We start from the raw sequence: 17,166 nt of genomic DNA, 5'->3' as shown, positions 1-17,166 counted from the left end.
CAAAAATAGAGATAGAGGGCTCTTATTAGAATATTATTTTGGTGAAAAAATTAACAGAGTTGAAAGATCGTTAATTTTGTGGTTTATGCTGACACCCTGAAATGTTTATATACGACAGATATATTTTTCCAGAATTTAATTGTCCATAATTAAGGGTGCATATTAGAGCAGGGTGCTTATTACGTCGAATACGGTAATTGTTATTTTTTATAAGTATGGGAAGTAGGCAGTCGTAACGCTAAGACCAGGGTGTTGGAATCCAGTGTCAGGTAGAAGGAGTAACAAGGGTAGAGGGTCACTACAGGCCACCAACACTACACACACACAAGTCAAACCAACTAAAAGCATACACGTTGTATCCACTGTCACCAGTTTTCACAGGGGTACTGTCACAAAAAAGGAAAAACACAAGAACGTAAAAGAAAAGGTAACATAAATCGTGATCATTAAACAAAAAACATTTCCCTGAAATCAAATTACATAAATTGTGTACTCTTTGCTGGAAAAATAACAAAACGTACGAAAAAAACATGAAACTTGAACATGTTGTTGAAACGAGAAAAAATAATATACACAAAAAAGTGTTTTGAATATATTTTGCCATTTTTTCAATGAGGTCGATATTTCCAACATTCTTATTCTCAACATAAGTATTAATATCCACTTCCATATTATTCAACTGAATCATTTTTTTCAACATCACAATGATAACTGTAGGTCCTAGCTGTAAGATAAGCAGACGGTCAGCCATGACAAATGAACTGAGTCTACATAGGATATATGCACTTTGACAAATACTATAAAATGGCATTGTGCAAAAGCAATGCTAATTATTAACATTCTACAACTGTTTCTGATCTTATTATGGTTATTGGCAAACCATGCCTAAAATTCAAACCAAGTTTTGTTTAGCTTGACAGTGGCAAATACTAATAGCCTATTTCAATGATCGAGATGTTAGCTGAATGTTTACAGTATATTTAAAGCATTAACCACTTTTTCTATGTCTATTTTGCTAAGCAGTGAATTGACATTATCAAAAAAGTACAATAAGATTTTACAACAAACAATATTTCACAGCTATGAGAATATAAGTGCATCACAATATTCAAATGAAAACCAAATACAACTAGCAGTAATAACAGTAATAATGAACAGTAATAACCAATTAGATAGAAATGGCCATAATTCAATAACTACAAAAACTCAATGAACACTGGTTTGTCATGATGACATAAGACAGTCGTGACCTACTTCTCCTCTGTGCGGCTGATGAGAGCGATGCGGCCGTAGTCCCAGGCTATCTTCCTCAGTATGGTGAACAGCAACAACAGCACCTGAGACAGTGAGGGAGTGAGTGAGTGAGTGTTGTTTTACACCATAGTCTGTGTGTTATATATGTGAATGTATGTGCATTCAAGTCTGGACAAGACAATCCAGTGATTGATGAACAGTTTACTTTCACGTCATCGGGCTGACCGCCAACTATATTGGGGACCTATTCTAACCCAGAATCACCATGTGGTTGCCTCTTACAATAAGCATAAGTTGCTGGGGACCTATTCTACCCAGAATCTCCGCAGGGTCGCCTCTTACGATAAGCATAAGTTGCTGGGGACCTATTCTAACCCAGAATCACCATGTGGTTGCCTCTTACAATAAGCATAAGTTGCTGGGGACCTATTCTACCCAGAATCTCCGCAGGGTCGCCTCTTACGATAAGCATAAGTTGCTGGGGACCTATTCTAACCCAGAATCACCATGTGGTTGCCTCTTACAATAAGCATAAGTTGCTGGGGACCTATTCTAACCCAGAATCTCCACAGGGTCGCCTCTTACGATAAGCATAAGTTGCTGGGGACCTATTCTAACCCAGAATCACCATGTGGTTGCCTCTTACGATAAGCATAAGTTGCTGGGGACCTATTCTAACCCAATATCTCCACAGAGTCGCCTCTTACGATAAGCATAAGTTGCTGGGGACCTATTCTAACCCAATATCTCCACAGAGTCGCCTCTTACGATAAGCATAAGTTGCTGGGGACCTATTCAACCCAGAATCTCCACAGGGTCGCCTCTTACGATAAGCATAAGTTGCTGGGGACCTATTCTAACCAGCAGGGTCGCCTCTTATGACCAGGATAGGTTGCTGGGGACCTATTCTAACCCAATATCTCCACAGAGTCGCCTCTTACGATAAACATAAGTTGCTGGGGACCTATTCAACCCAGAATCTCCACGGGGTCGCCTCTTACGATAAGCATAAGTTGCTGGGGACCTATTCTAACCCAGAATCACCACGGGGTCGCCTCTTACGATAAGCATAAGTTGCTGGGGACCTATTCTACCCAGAATCTCCACAGGGTCGCCTCTTACAATAAGCATAAGTTGCTGGGGACCTATTCTAACCCAGAATCTCCACGGAGTCGCCTCTTACGATAAGCATAAGTTGCTGGGGACCTATTCTACCCAGAATCTCCACAGGGTCGCCTCTTACGATAAGCATAAGTTGCTGAGGACCTATTCTAACCCAGAATCTCCACGGGGTCGCCTCTTATGATAAGCATAAGTTGCTGGGGACCTATTCTAACCCAGAGTCTCCACGGGGTCGCCTCTTACGATAAGCATAAGTTGCTGGGGACCTATTCTAACCCAGAATCTCCACGGGGTCGCCTCTTACGATAAGCATAAGTTGCTGGGGACCTATTCTACCCAGAATCTCCACAGGGTCGCCTCTTATGACCAGCATAGGTTGCTGGGGACCTATTCTAACCCAATATCTCCACAGAGTCGCCTCTTACGATAAGCATAAGTTGCTGGGGACCTATTCTACCCAGAATCTCCACCGGGTCGCCTCTTACGATAAGCATAAGTTGCTGGGGACCTATTCTAACCCAGAATCTCCACGGGGTCGCCTCTTACGATAAGCATAAGTTGCTGGGGACCTATTCTACCCAGAATCTCCACGGGGTCGCCTCTTATGATAAGCATAAGTTGCTGGGGACCTATTCTACCCAGAATCTCCACAGGGTCGCCTCTTACAATAAGCATAAGTTGCTGGGGACCTATTCTAACCCAGAATCTCCACGGAGTCGCCTCTTACGATAAGCATAAGTTGCTGGGGACCTATTCTACCCAGAATCTCCACAGGGTCGCCTCTTACGATAAGCATAAGTTGCTGAGGACCTATTCTAACCCAGAATCTCCACGGGGTCGCCTCTTATGATAAGCATAAGTTGCTGGGGACCTATTCTAACCCAGAGTCTCCACGGGGTCGCCTCTTACGATAAGCATAAGTTGCTGGGGACCTATTCTAACCCAGAATCTCCACGGGGTCGCCTCTTACGATAAGCATAAGTTGCTGGGGACCTATTCTACCCAGAATCTCCACAGGGTCGCCTCTTATGACCAGCATAGGTTGCTGGGGACCTATTCTAACCCAATATCTCCACAGAGTCGCCTCTTACGATAAGCATAAGTTGCTGGGGACCTATTCTACCCAGAATCTCCACCGGGTCGCCTCTTACGATAAGCATAAGTTGCTGGGGACCTATTCTAACCCAGAATCTCCACGGGGTCGCCTCTTACGATAAGCATAAGTTGCTGGGGACCTATTCTACCCAGAATCTCCACGGGGTCGCCTCTTACAATAAGCATAAGTTGCTGGGGACCTATTCTAACCCAGAATCTCCACGGAGTCGCCTCTTAAGATAAGCATAAGTTGCTGGGGACCTATTCTACCCAGAATCTCCACCGGGTCGCCTCTTACGATAAGCATAAGTTGCTGAGGACCTATTCTAACCCAGAATCTCCACGGGGTCGCCTCTTATGATAAGCATAAGTTGCTGGGGACCTATTCTAACCCAGAGTCTCCACGGGGTCGCCTCTTACGATAAGCATAAGTTGCTGGGGACCTATTCTAACCCAGAATCTCCACGGGGTCGCCTCTTACGATAAGCATAAGTTGCTGGGGACCTATTCTACCCAGAATCTCCACGGGTCACCTCTTATGACCAGCATAAGTTGCTGGGAACCTATTCTAACCCAGAATCTCCACGGGGTCGCCTCTTACGATAAGCATAAGTTGCTGGGGACCTATTCTACCCAGAATCTCCACGGGTCACCTCTTATGACCAGCATAAGTTGCTGGGGACCAATTCTAACCCAGAGTCTCCACCGGGTCGCCTCTTACAATAAGCATAAGTTGCTGGGGACCTATTCTACCCAGAATCTCCATGGGGTCGCCTCTTACGATAAGCATAAGTTGCTGGGGACCTATTCTTACCCAGAATCTCCACGGGTCGCCTCTTATGACCAGCATAAGTTGCTGGGGACCTATTCTAACCAAGAATCGACACGGGGTCGCCTCTTATGACCAGCATAGGTTGCTGGGGACCTATTCTAACCCTGAATCACCACAGGGTCACCTCTTACAATAAGCATATGTTGCTGGGGACCAATTCTACCCAGAATCTCCACGGGTCGCCTCTTATGACCAGCATAAGTTGCTGGGGACCTTTTCTAACCCAGAATCGCCACATGGTCACCTCTTATGACCAGCATAGGTTGCTGGGGACCTATTCTAACCCAGATTTCCCACAGGATTACACCAGAAATAGCAATATTCCAGCTACATATTGGTCACTTGTAGATAATTGAATCCTTGCTAGGCAATGAAGTCTGAGAGCCCGATCCATTTAGTCGCCTCGTACGACAACCATAGCCTGCTGGGGACCTTGTCTAACCCAGAATCGCCACGGGGGTCACCTCTTACAACCAGCATAGGTTGCTGGGGACCTATTCTAACCGTGAATCCTCAAGGGGTTGCCTCTTATCATCAGCATAGGTTGCCGGGGACCTACTCGAACCCGGATTTCCCACAGGGTTACACCAGATTTAGCAATATTCCAGTAACATAACATATTGGTGACTTGTAGATAATTGAATCTAGGCTAGGCAATGAAGTCTCAGAGCCAGATCCAAGCCGCCTTGTATGACAAGCATAGCCTGCTGGGGACCTTGTGTAACCCTGAATCTTCACAGGGTCACCTCTTACAACCAGCATAGGTTGCTGGGGACCTATTCAGAATCCCCATGTATCGGCGGTTCAACATTACACATCAAACAGCGGGATGGGAGAGGACTGTCCTCACTATCCACACATAGTAGCTTTTGGGGTTAGTTGAGAGGACATTACACATCATAACAGCCGGATGGGAGAGGACTGTCCTCACTATCCACACATAGTAGCTTTTGGGGTTAGTTGAGAGGACATTACACATCATAACAGCCGGATGGGAGAGGACTGTCCTCACTATCCACACATAGTAGCTTCTGGGGTTAGTTGAGAGGACATTACACATCATAACAGCCGGATGGGAGAGGACTGTCCTCACTATCCACACATAGTAGCTTTTGGGGTTAGTTGAGAGGACATTACACATCATAACAGCCGGATGGGAGAGGACTGTCCTCACTATCCACACATAGTAGCTTCTGGGGTTAGTTGAGAGGACATTACACATCATAACAGCCGGATGGGAGAGGACTGTCCTCACCATCCACACATAGTAGCTTCTGGGGTTAGTTGAGAGGACATTACACATCATAACAGCCGGATGGGAGAGGACTGTCCTCACTATCCACACATAGTAGCTTTTGGGGTTAGTTGAGAGGACATTACACATCATAACAGCCGGATGGGAGAGGACTGTCCTCACTATCCACACATAGTAGCTTCTGGGGTTAGTTGAGAGGACATTACACATCATAACAGCCGGATGGGAGAGGACTGTCCTCACTATCCACACATAGTAGCTTTTGGGGTTAGTTGAGAGGACATTACACATCATAACAGCCGGATGGGAGAGGACTGTCCTCACTATCCACACATAGTAGCTTCTGGGGTTAGTTGAGAGGACATTACACATCATAATAGCCGGATGGGAGAGGACTGTCCTCACCATCCACACATAGTAGCTTCTGGGGTTAGATGAGAGGAGCTGATGACAGGGAATTGTTGATAAAGGTCAGCTGAAAAACAGATATTGTTCAGAGTGCCATATTCATTGACATCATAAAACAGAGTTGTGTCCCTTGGGCACGCCAGAAACCTATGATTGTGGATTCAAATCCTGGTGTGCCCCAAGCTCATGGGTTTCATTAAAAGTGGTAAACGTCTGAGACATACATCACTTCGGGCTTTCCTCCCACATTAAGCTGACATGCTGTGATATAACTGGAATACTGTTCAAAGTGATGTTAAACCCAACTCACTCATATCTAAAATATTAAATTTAGCATGTTAAGCTTATATCCAAACACATAATCATTCCATTTTCAAATATGCATTGATAATTTGATACAGTGATTGTTGGCCCCATCATGCCACCCTTTACACAGCCAGTGATTGACATCATGGGCATTCCACGGAGTTGAGGTCACTATGGTAACCACCTGATCGGGAAAAGCATTGGGATACAAGTGAAGTGAAAGCCCAACTGACATGTAGTCATTTTCTGTCAACCAGTCTGAGTTTAACTTGCCAGACTGGTCAATTTAGTCTCTTTCTAGTGATACAGTGATCCCTCGACTTAATGCTCCTCGATGTACCGCTACTCCAGATGCACCGAGGGGTAAACCTTGGCTCCCAAAAATGCATGAAGAATTTCCCCCAAAAGCGCGTTAAAGCAAATAAAGTTACAAATAAACTGATGAGATTTAATTCCAAGTCGAAGTACACGTGTGTGTATTTGTAAAACAATTATGTTCATTGTATCTGGCTGCATGTGATCAAAACCATTCTGCCCTTCGTTCAGGTTGTGAAAAAACATATCGTACACAGATCTGGCATTATTCTCACATAAAAAAAAATCACAGCAAAAACAAACTTTAGCTGCATTGTTTGATTTAATACTCATCTCAGCTTGTTGTGATTGGTAAGACAACATGTGAGATGTCTTCGAACTTCAAACCGGACGTGTGTAATGCAATAACAACAATAAGAAACTATGGCTTCAGGTATTTAATCCGGACTTGAGTAACTGTGAGAGACCTAAAAAACCATTGGAACTTCATAAGAGGAAATGTATAATGCCATCAGATTACTATGTCATATGATAGGGTGAGGTAGCACTTTGCAAACGTTACTTGAAAATTGATACCCAGAATCAGAATATGAATCACTAACAGAGGTAGAGGTGGAATTCTGATACCGTATTTGACGTAAAAAGCATCCTGGGAGCACTTATTAAAGCCATAAACAAGTCAAATATATTTTCAGAGACCTAGTGGTAGTACAAACAGTTCAACATTGATGAAACTAAAACGTTTTCAATAATAGTTACCAGGCAACTACCCCTTCTATGCTTCTGATGGATTGGTCCAGAAGTTGGTCAGGAGGCAGTTATTGAAGCAGGGCACGTACGACAGCGAATACAGTACAGTCAAGTCTTGTTAATCCGACAATCGTTAATGCGACAACCGGCTTTATCTGTCACTAATGATGGGAACCAATTAAATCAGTGCTATTTAGACCCGTTTATCCGACAGTCTCGCTCTCCGACTCTGACACAGCTAATTCAGTCTCGTTAATCCGACACAGTGATCAGTGAACTCCGTGGTCATCTGCCCACGAGTACACAGCCCCATGTTTTTTGAAGCGAGACAAGTCGGCTGGTAGCTACATATTACAACGCTGCAGAGATAAACTCGCTTAACAATAAACAATTAATGCTTTAAGTAAACAATCACATGCTTAGATTACCTCAATATCATTAAAATCAGATACAAGTTCATGCTACCTCTGAGGACATCCCATTACAAGTCACCTTTCGTGAACTTTGACTGACTACTGAAATGACTAACAGGAAGTCGACATTAGCCATAAAGAAAGCAGCTTTCTTGAGCTTTGCGGCACTAGTTTCAAACTGAAAACTTCCATTCCTGACTATGCTTTTTTTAAATATTTAAAATCAGTCATACAGCTCGTAACTGTAGTTTTGTGTTAAGCTTTAGAGTTTGCATGATTAGAAAACATATTCCGTTAACAATGTAACATAACAATATGAATATTTTATTTTTCACTTTTTTTATTACACGTGTTTGTATCGTTATCTATCATGAAGTTGTCTGATTTTTTATTAATCTGACATAATCATACGCAACCAACCATGTCGGATTAATGGGACTTGACTGTACTTGTACCTGGCCATCCAGTTGTTTCTCACTACTTACCAGCCACGCTATGACATTGATGATTAAGTTGTCGGGTATCCCAGCATACTCTGCATACAGGATGTAGGTGACCGTGTGGTTGGCGGAGTGGTGAGTACTGCACTCGTCTGCAGGCGACTTCATCATCTTGTCACCTCAAGAACATCAAGCACTCTACTGATGCTGCAATACGAGTAAAAGAAGATAAAGTACACAATGGCTTATTGGCAAAATAGTGGCGAAAATTATATGAATGGATCACTGAAAATCAGTGAAGACACCAGGTGTTCATGACAAGGGTAAGCATTTCCTGCTGCACACTCTGGCTGCAATACACGAATACCAAGAGTGAGTGAGTGGGTGAGTGGGTGGATGAGTGAGTGAGTGAGTGAGTGAGTGAGTGAGTGAGTGAGTGAGTGAGTGAGTGAGTGAGTGAGTGAGTGAGTGAGTGAGTGAGTGAGTGAGTGAGATTTTACTTCGGTTTTAGCAATAACACGGTGGAGACACCAGAAATAGGCTTCACACATTGTACCCATGTCGGGAATGAAACCCAGGTTTTCGGCGAGACGAGTGAATGCTTTAATCACTAATCACCCAACCGCCCCAGAACACCAAGAACACCCTGATTGTAACACAAGAACATCAAGAACATCCCGGCTGTAATACAAGAACATCACAAACATCCTGACTGCAAAATACAAAAGCACCAAGAACACCCTGGCAGAAATACAAGATCAGTCATCTGAAATACCAACATACAAATGCAGTAGAGACGTCGTATGAGATCAGACATGGTGGATGGAGAAAATATACCATGCGCCATGTTCTGCGGTACCCAGTCTTACTAAACTTAGTTTCTTTTAGTTTGTATTGCAAACCAGTTTGAGTACAGAACTGAACAAAGTTCCCTTTCTCCTTATAGGGACATCAAACGTACATAATCTCATGTTCCAAGGTTGTTAGCATCATAAATCTGAGATTGACCACTTGAAGTGAATGGCCACTGTTTCTGTGATGAAATCCAAAGACAATGAGAAGACCATATTCCAATCATAACATATTAAACAGAGTTGTGTATATTCATCATGTTCACATGTATCACACTATAAATTGTCATCCTTATCATCAGTGTTCTTGAACTAGTTGTAGGCAGAACATAGCTTGTTGCTACAGAAACAGAACAGTGTGTTACTTCAACCCATCATAATCCACCAACACCTGTCTGGGGCCATGACCGTGATGGCAGACAATGATGCAGTAATGGACGAAAAACAGACAACAGAAGCCGGATATACCGAACAAATCTGAGGATATTTCTAATAAAACTGATTAACCCAAGCGTTGTTGTTTCTTACTTTCTGAGGTATGGTGAAAGTCAGAATCAAATGAATACCCAGGCAATCCTCTTGTCTATGAAAATAGAACTTCAATAGAATCAAACCGGACCATATTATTCTGAAAGCATTCAACAAAATGATTGTATGTGATCTGGTTGATGTTTTCAAAAGATTATTTATGGTCTATCCTAAAAAACTAAACACTGGTCCTAATGAGAAATGAATCTTCTTGATTATCAAACCAAGTAGCAGTTTTGAGGATTTTACAATATATAATTATAATATATATAATATTTTACTATACATATACAGAATGTGAAACCTCAAGGTCTCAATGACAATGTAATCAGTCCTTTATAGATTGTGACAGACTGCAAATTTTAGACTACAGACTTCAGTCCCGACCTTAATGCTCATGATCTTCAACAAGTTACAACGTAACAATGCTTCATAACTATATAGTAAAACCTTGTTAGTCCAGCCCCTGTTAGTTGGAAATTCCAGCCTTCCAGTGAAGGGGGCACGGGTGGCCCGGTCGTCTAAGGCGCCGCGATTCGCTGTGCAGAGTTGCGTCCCTTGGGCAAGCCAGAAACCTATGATTGTGGGTTCGAATCCCGGTTTGCCCCAATTATGTTTCTAGGTTTGTCAGCACCATACCCGTGCTCGTGGGTTTCACCGAAGTGGTAAACGTCTTAGACCTGCATCACTTTGGGCTTTCCTCCCACATTAAGCTGAGACGCCGCGGAATACTGTTAAAAGTGGCGTTTAACCCAACTCACTCACTCACACACTTCCAGTGCACTTCTTTTGGTAATGGCAATACAAAAGGGACATTACTACACACCCACGACTCGTTCATCCGAAAACAAGTTACTCCAGACCATTTCACAATAAGCATTGCTGCCCTCAATTCAAGGTTTCACTGAGTATGATTTTCATAAAAATTCAGACATCTGATCCTAAATCTTGACGACCCTACTGAAAAATATGTTCTCCAAAGCCACAGCCCTTCCTTTTCCAGTCTGAATGCATGATGATGTGACAATACTACAAAGGAGTTGGGACTGCCATCCCCAGGGAAAATACACACATCTTCATCCACAATGAACCCTGATGATGAACCAAGCCAACAAATCCTACACTTCCCTCATCATGCTGATGACAGTGATTCTGATTACGTATCACTTCGTTGTCTTTCATCAGTGTTTCACTGTAATCTGGACTACCTGCACAAATCACTGGCTTTGTCACATCTGATAAAGGAGTATTGATTGTCAGCTTACATTCCCAGTAATTACCCCGTTAAACTAACTCTAGCACAGTATCTTGTAACAAGTCTCAGACAGACTCAGTCCCCAGTTCTTTATTCCACAAGATCAGCAGCAGCAGCCAAGCCACATACTCATTCTTTGAGATAAAATAAAGTGAGTCTAGACCAGGCTTTGTCCTGCCCATGCCTCATCATCAAGGGGACGGGTATTTCCTTCAAGAACATTAACGTTTCATGGGACATCTTCCGCTTCTGCCTTAAAAGCCCTACCTGTACATTGATACAAGGAGGGGTATTGTTAATTAATAGTACTTTCATCCCGCAGACCTTATGTTCCTTTTTCAATAATGTTTTACGCCAGTGAGGTCATTCCTTAGAAAGGCGGCGATCAAAAGTTCTTCAGAATTATCCAGAATTAATTCTGAGTGGCGAAAATGAGGTCTCAATTTTCTAATTGATACCTCTATCGCATTAAGCCTTTTCACACAAAAAAACGTGTGTATGAATACATCAATAGCCTATATATTGATCCATAAAAGATGTCAAACCCTTCACCCATCCTTTGATATTGGAGCACTCACGGACGTTTTTGGCAAAGATGATTTGACATCCAAGAGCTTAACCTTGACAGGTTTGATGATGAGATGACAACAGCTAATGAAGGCTTATGGTTTGCATACAAATGGTAATGTCTAGCTGTTACAGTTGATGGGAATATGTTTGGTAATTCTCTCATTGAAATAATCATAATAAAAGTAAGAAATAAAACAACATATTGTAAAGAAATAGCATCTTCATCAGTCACCAACATTAGGATTTGGCAGGAGGGGATTTGAAAGTCAATGTGACCTCACCTGCAAGTCTCACTCATGTGGATCAATTCTCTTGATGTAAATCACTGGATTGTCAGGTCCACACTCCATTATTAACACATTGCTGTCATATAGCTGGAAAATTGCTGACTGCAGTATTAATACATAACACAAAGAAAAACAAATCTATCCAGTATGTATGTTTGTTTTTTTATTGTTCAATGCAGCACTATTCCAGTTATATGACATTGGCCTGTAAATAGCAAGTCTAGGCCAGATAATATAGTGACTGACATCATTTGCATGGATCAATGTAACTCGGATACAATGAAATGCAATCAACCAGCAAGCTTGACAACCTCGTCCCTTTAGTCGCCTCTTATGACAAGCAAGGGTTGCTGAGGACCAGTTCTAACCCTGATCTTCATGGGGGACAAGCATGAGTTGCTGAAGACCAGTTCTAACCCGGATCTTCATGGGGGACAAGCATGGGTTAATGAAGACCCGTTCTAACCCGGATCTTCATGGGGGACAAGCATGGGTTGCTGAAGACCCGTTCTAACCCGGATCTTCAAGGGGGACAAGCATGGGTTGCTTAAGACCAATTCTAACCCGGATCTTCATGGGGGACAAGCATGGGTTGCTTAAGACCAATTCTAACCCGGATCTTCATGGGAGACAAGCATGGGTTGCTGAAGACCAGTTCTAACCCGGATCTTCACAGGGGGGGACAAGCATGGGTTAATGAAGACCAGTGCTAACCCGGATCTTCACAGGGGGGGACAAGCATGGGTTAATGAAGACCAGTTCTAACCCAGATCTTCATGGGGGACAAGCATGGGTTAATGAAGACCAGTTCTAACCCAGATCTTCATGGGGGACAAGCATGGGTTAATGAAGACCAGTTCTAACCTGGATCTTCACAGGGGGGGACAAGCATGGGTTAATGAAGACCAGTTCTAACCCGGATCTTCATGGGGGACAAGCATGGGTTAATGAAGACCAGTTCTAACCCAGATCTTCATGGGGGACAAGCATGGGTTGCTGAAGACCCGTTCTAACCCGGATCTTCAAGGGGGACAAGCATGGGTTGCTTAAGACCAATTCTAACCCGGATCTTCATGGGAGACAAGCATGGGTTGCTTAAAACCAATTCTAACCCGGATCTTCATGGGGGACAAGCATGGGTTGCTGAAGACCAATTCTAACCCGGATCTTCATGGGGGACAAGCATGGGTTGCTGAAGACCAATTCTAACCAGGATCTTCATGGGGGACGAGCATGGGTTGCTGAAGACCAGTCCTAACCCGGATCTTCATTGGGGACAAGCATTGGTTGCTGAAGACCAGTTCTTACCTGGATCTTCATGGGGGACGAGCATGGGTTGCTGAAGACCAATTCTAACCCGGATCTTCATGGGAGACAAGCATGGGTTGCTGAAGACCAATTCTTACCCAGATCTTCATGGGAGACAAGCATGGGTTGCTGAAGACCAATTCTAACCCGGATCTTCATGGGGGACAAGCATGGGTTGCTGAAGGCCAGTTCTAACCCGGATCTTCATGGGGGACAAGCATGGGTTGCTGAAGACCAATTCTAACCCGGATCTTCATGGGGGACAAGCATGGGTTGCTGAAGACCAGTTCTAACCCGGATCTTCATGGGGGACAAGCATTGGTTGCTGATGACCAGTTCTTACCTGGATCTTCATGGGGGACAAGCATGGGTTGCTGAAGACCAATTCTAACCCGGATCTTCATGGGAGACAAGCATGGGTTGCTGAAGACCAATTCTTACCCAGATCTTCATGGGAGACAAGCATGGGTTGCTGAAGACCAATTCTAACCTGGATCTTCATGGGGGACAAGCATGGGTTGCTGAAGACCAATTCTAACCCGGATCTTCATGGGGGACAAGCATGGGTTGCTGAAGACCAATTCTAACCTGGATCTTCATGAGGGACAAGCATGGGCTGCTGAAGATCAATTCTAACCCAGGTCTTCATGGGGAACAAGCATAGGATTGCTGAAGACCAATTCTAACTCAGGTCTTCATGGGGAACAAGCATAGGATTGCTGAAGACCAATTCTTACCCAGGACTTCATGGGGAACAAGCATAGGATTGCTAAAGACCAATTCTAACCCAGGTCTTCACGGGGAACAAGCATGGATTGCTGAAGACCAATTCTAACCCAGGTCTTCACGGGGAACAAGCATAGGATTGCTGAAGACCAATTCTAACCCAGGTCTTCATGGGGAACAAGCATAGGATTGCTGAAGGCCAATTCTAACCCGAATCTTCACAGGGGACAAGTATGGGTTGCTGAGGACCTGAATTCTAACAGGGGTCTTCACAGGGGCATCCAATACGTAATTACAGTATGTCTTATACATGTTCCTTTGTCTGATTACAGAACCTCAACACTGTGGCACCTGTACCTCATGAAACCATAAGTCCATACTGACCCTCTTTCAGGAAGCAGATGGTCAATCAATAGGTGTATGAAGTGACCAATGGCTGGCATAATGAGGAGCATGTAGTCTCTGGAGGGGAAGCCAATGTTAGATGTGTGCTCGATGACATTAAATGTTCATTACAATCAGTCATGTCAAATTGGGCCCGACCGACCACCATCCAAAGGGAATTGCTGGAGAACTCAGCAGCTCATACATAATCCATTACAAAGTGGACTTCCAGCTGGGAGCCTCTGAACATCACAGACATGTTGCAGATGTTGTGACCATGTATATATCCTTATCATATTTACATTATCTAAGTCAGATGCCTCTGAACAACACAGACATGTTGCAGATGTTGTGACCATGTATATATCCTTATCATATTTACATTATCTAAGTCAGATGCCTCTGAACATCACAGACATGTTGCTGATGTTGTGACCATGTATATATCCTTATCATATTTACATTATCTAAGTCAGATGCATCTGAACAACAGACATGCTGCAGATGTTGTGACCATGTATAATCACCCAAGCAATATAATCCTGTGAAATTCAGTCATAAATATTCATACTGACCTCTTGTTTACACAGTAAAAACATTTGAGTGAAGTTTAGGTTTTGGTGAAGGGGTATTGGCTTGAGAATAATCACAGTAATTGCAACAAAAATTGTCAGACTGAAAACAAACATTGAGAGGATGCAGCTGAAAAAATTAATTAAGATAATTTTTCATTAGCCCGGTCAGTAAAGGCTGCAACTATTGATTGAATCTGAAACCATACCTGTCATTTACTCTGCAGTTTCTCAGTACCATCAACCTCCCTCAACATGATCAATGTAACACCCTCACACACAGCCACAGATCTTTCAGGAGTTCCTTGATGACAAACATCCATAGATGAAATTACACTTCACGTTTCTCTGAGTGCAACTTTCTCAGACACATTACCAATAGAAAACAGTCATGAAGAATGGATCTGCTTGCTCCAGTGCCCCACAGCAATCTGAACCTAATTTGTCCATCGCCATTTAGTTTCCAATGCCGTGGGCACAGCACAGCTCAGATTGCACTACATGACATTCTTCTTCATCATTACACTGTTCTCAGCATCCAATATGGGCAGACACTTGGAACTAATGGTTATCAGGGCACCATCATCAAAATGAACATACAAAACTTGGAGCATGACGACTTTCAAGTCTCCAAGTCTCTAGCACTGCATTCATGTCTGAGAACAAAATGAAGTTTCACCATCTCTATAAATCTCAGTCAGAAGTAGACCTGATCCAGTGAAAGCAGGAATATAACACCAAGACCACGAAGACAAATAACTGTGCTTGGCCAAGTTCCAGACAGCGATCTTATCGCTATATGAAATTGTGGCTACCAAACTTTAACATAGACTGACAATAGTTGCTGTGCTGAGATGGCTAAGTGAAACAAGGCCCTTGTGTGGCCATGGTCTATTATGGTCTACCATGGTCTATGGAGAAATATATTTCCTTCTGAGCTAGACATAACTCTGCGGTCTATCATTATCATGTCTATGGGAGACCTGAACTGTTGAAAGCAAAATCATTCCTGAATACACAAAATCAACACTCCAGTTTGCTCGAACAATACAATTTCCTATCTGTGTGTAGTGAGGAAAGTAAAAAGACATTTCAGATTCCACAAGAAATAGTCATTCTATGTTATTTGAAAAATATTTTCTTGAGGAAAATAACATTCTATAATAGTTGCAATGTATGCAGGAAAATAACATCCAATAAGGCCAAGAACTCAGGAAAATAATATTTCATACTCTATAAATGTAATCATATTCAACTTTACTTGGACTTGTTGGATGTACAAAGGACAATAGTAACTTGTAGCATATGAAGGAAGAATGAATTCTACACAGGAAAATAACATTACCGAGTATGGAAGAAATAAAACGTAGACTGATACTCAAACCTATCTATCATATTGATTATTAGTTACAGCCTTACAGACAGTTTACATCCTACCTGGGCCACTTACACAAAGCTATCTTAGCGCTAAGACTGTCTTAAGCCTATCGCTAAAATCACTTTGTGCAGGTGAGCCCTGATAAGAACTACCTCCATGGTCGAACAGATAGAGCATTTGCCAGAAGCACAGGTCGGTGCCTGAATTCCTGGCAACGTCATATCAGTGAGTGAGTGAGTATGGTTTTACGCCGCTTTTAGCAATATTCCAGCAATATCGCGGCGGGGGACACCAGAAATGGGCCAACATATCAAAAGACGTTTCTAAATGGTACATGTTACCATTTTTTGTTGCTGGGCATTAAGACGACAAACAAGATCAGCTCAGTATACTGTGTCAGAGTGGGGTGCCCATGTTAAACTGCAGTAGGTATCTCAGTGAGCTAGCACTATTACACCAGCATCAGTCCACTCTAGTATAAGCAGCCACACATACAGACATGATCCTAATGTTGCTATACAAGTGCAGTTAAACCCAATTTCACCTCACCTTCTGATCTGATGACAATTAGTTACACAAGACTTATTTCCTCTTTCCAACAAGACCCTGACAGCAACACAGTATCTTTCACATCACACAGTTCCTGGGGAAGGTTCGGGCGAGTGAGGTAATTCCAATTGATTGGCCATTACAAAACACTTCCAGTGACCATTATAGTGCTGGAGGCAACCACGTACCGCACTTAGTGGCCAATCAATCAATTGCCTGCTGCTCTGGTTATTGTACAGTTGGTGGAGCTGCTTGACTATTGCAGGACAATCAATAGGTCATACTTAGCCCAGTAGACAATGATACACCAAGCTCCAATGCTACATACACAGGCAAGCTCATTACCTGTTATATTAATGGCAACGCCATCAGTAACTCAACATGGTAAATGGATATATGGAAATATGTTTACTGCAGATATACATGTATATTGAATGCACGTGTGAACATAATTCTTCATTGCTTGGGGGAATATTCAAGCAATATCCCATGGCAGATGCCAAGAATGGGCTTTAAACAGTATACCCTTAATCATGGTAATGACATGGAGAATCCTTGGTCCTACCCA

At 43.0% G+C, this 17,166-nt stretch overlaps 1 protein-coding gene across 5 annotated transcripts in view; it reads right to left on the bottom strand.

Moving 5' to 3' along the window:
* LOC124144228 (calcium permeable stress-gated cation channel 1-like) overlaps nt 1-17,166 on the bottom strand; it is an 88,481-nt gene that overhangs the window by 30,100 nt on the left and 41,215 nt on the right. For 4 of the 5 annotated variants that reach the window (XM_048390098.1, XM_048390096.1, XM_048390099.1 and 1 more), the window contains exons 2-4: nt 8,236-8,397; nt 1,255-1,337; nt 351-386 (exon numbers count right to left, since the gene is read on the bottom strand). In XM_048390098.1, coding sequence (XP_048246055.1) covers nt 351-386; nt 1,255-1,337; nt 8,236-8,361 — 245 coding nt within the window. In that variant the 5' untranslated portion in view covers nt 8,362-8,397. The remainder of the gene's footprint in view (nt 1-350; nt 387-1,254; nt 1,338-8,235; nt 8,398-17,166) is intronic. The other variant, XM_048390100.1, reaches the window with a different exon arrangement.

The sequence above is a fragment of the Haliotis rufescens genome, unplaced genomic scaffold, assembly GCF_023055435.1.
Source record: "Haliotis rufescens isolate VD_foot unplaced genomic scaffold, xgHalRufe1.0.p SCAF_82, whole genome shotgun sequence".
In the NCBI taxonomy this organism is placed as follows: Eukaryota; Metazoa; Mollusca; class Gastropoda; order Lepetellida; family Haliotidae; genus Haliotis; species Haliotis rufescens.
Note: the sequence above shows the minus strand (reverse complement) of the source record. Positions and strands in the feature narration are given on the sequence as shown.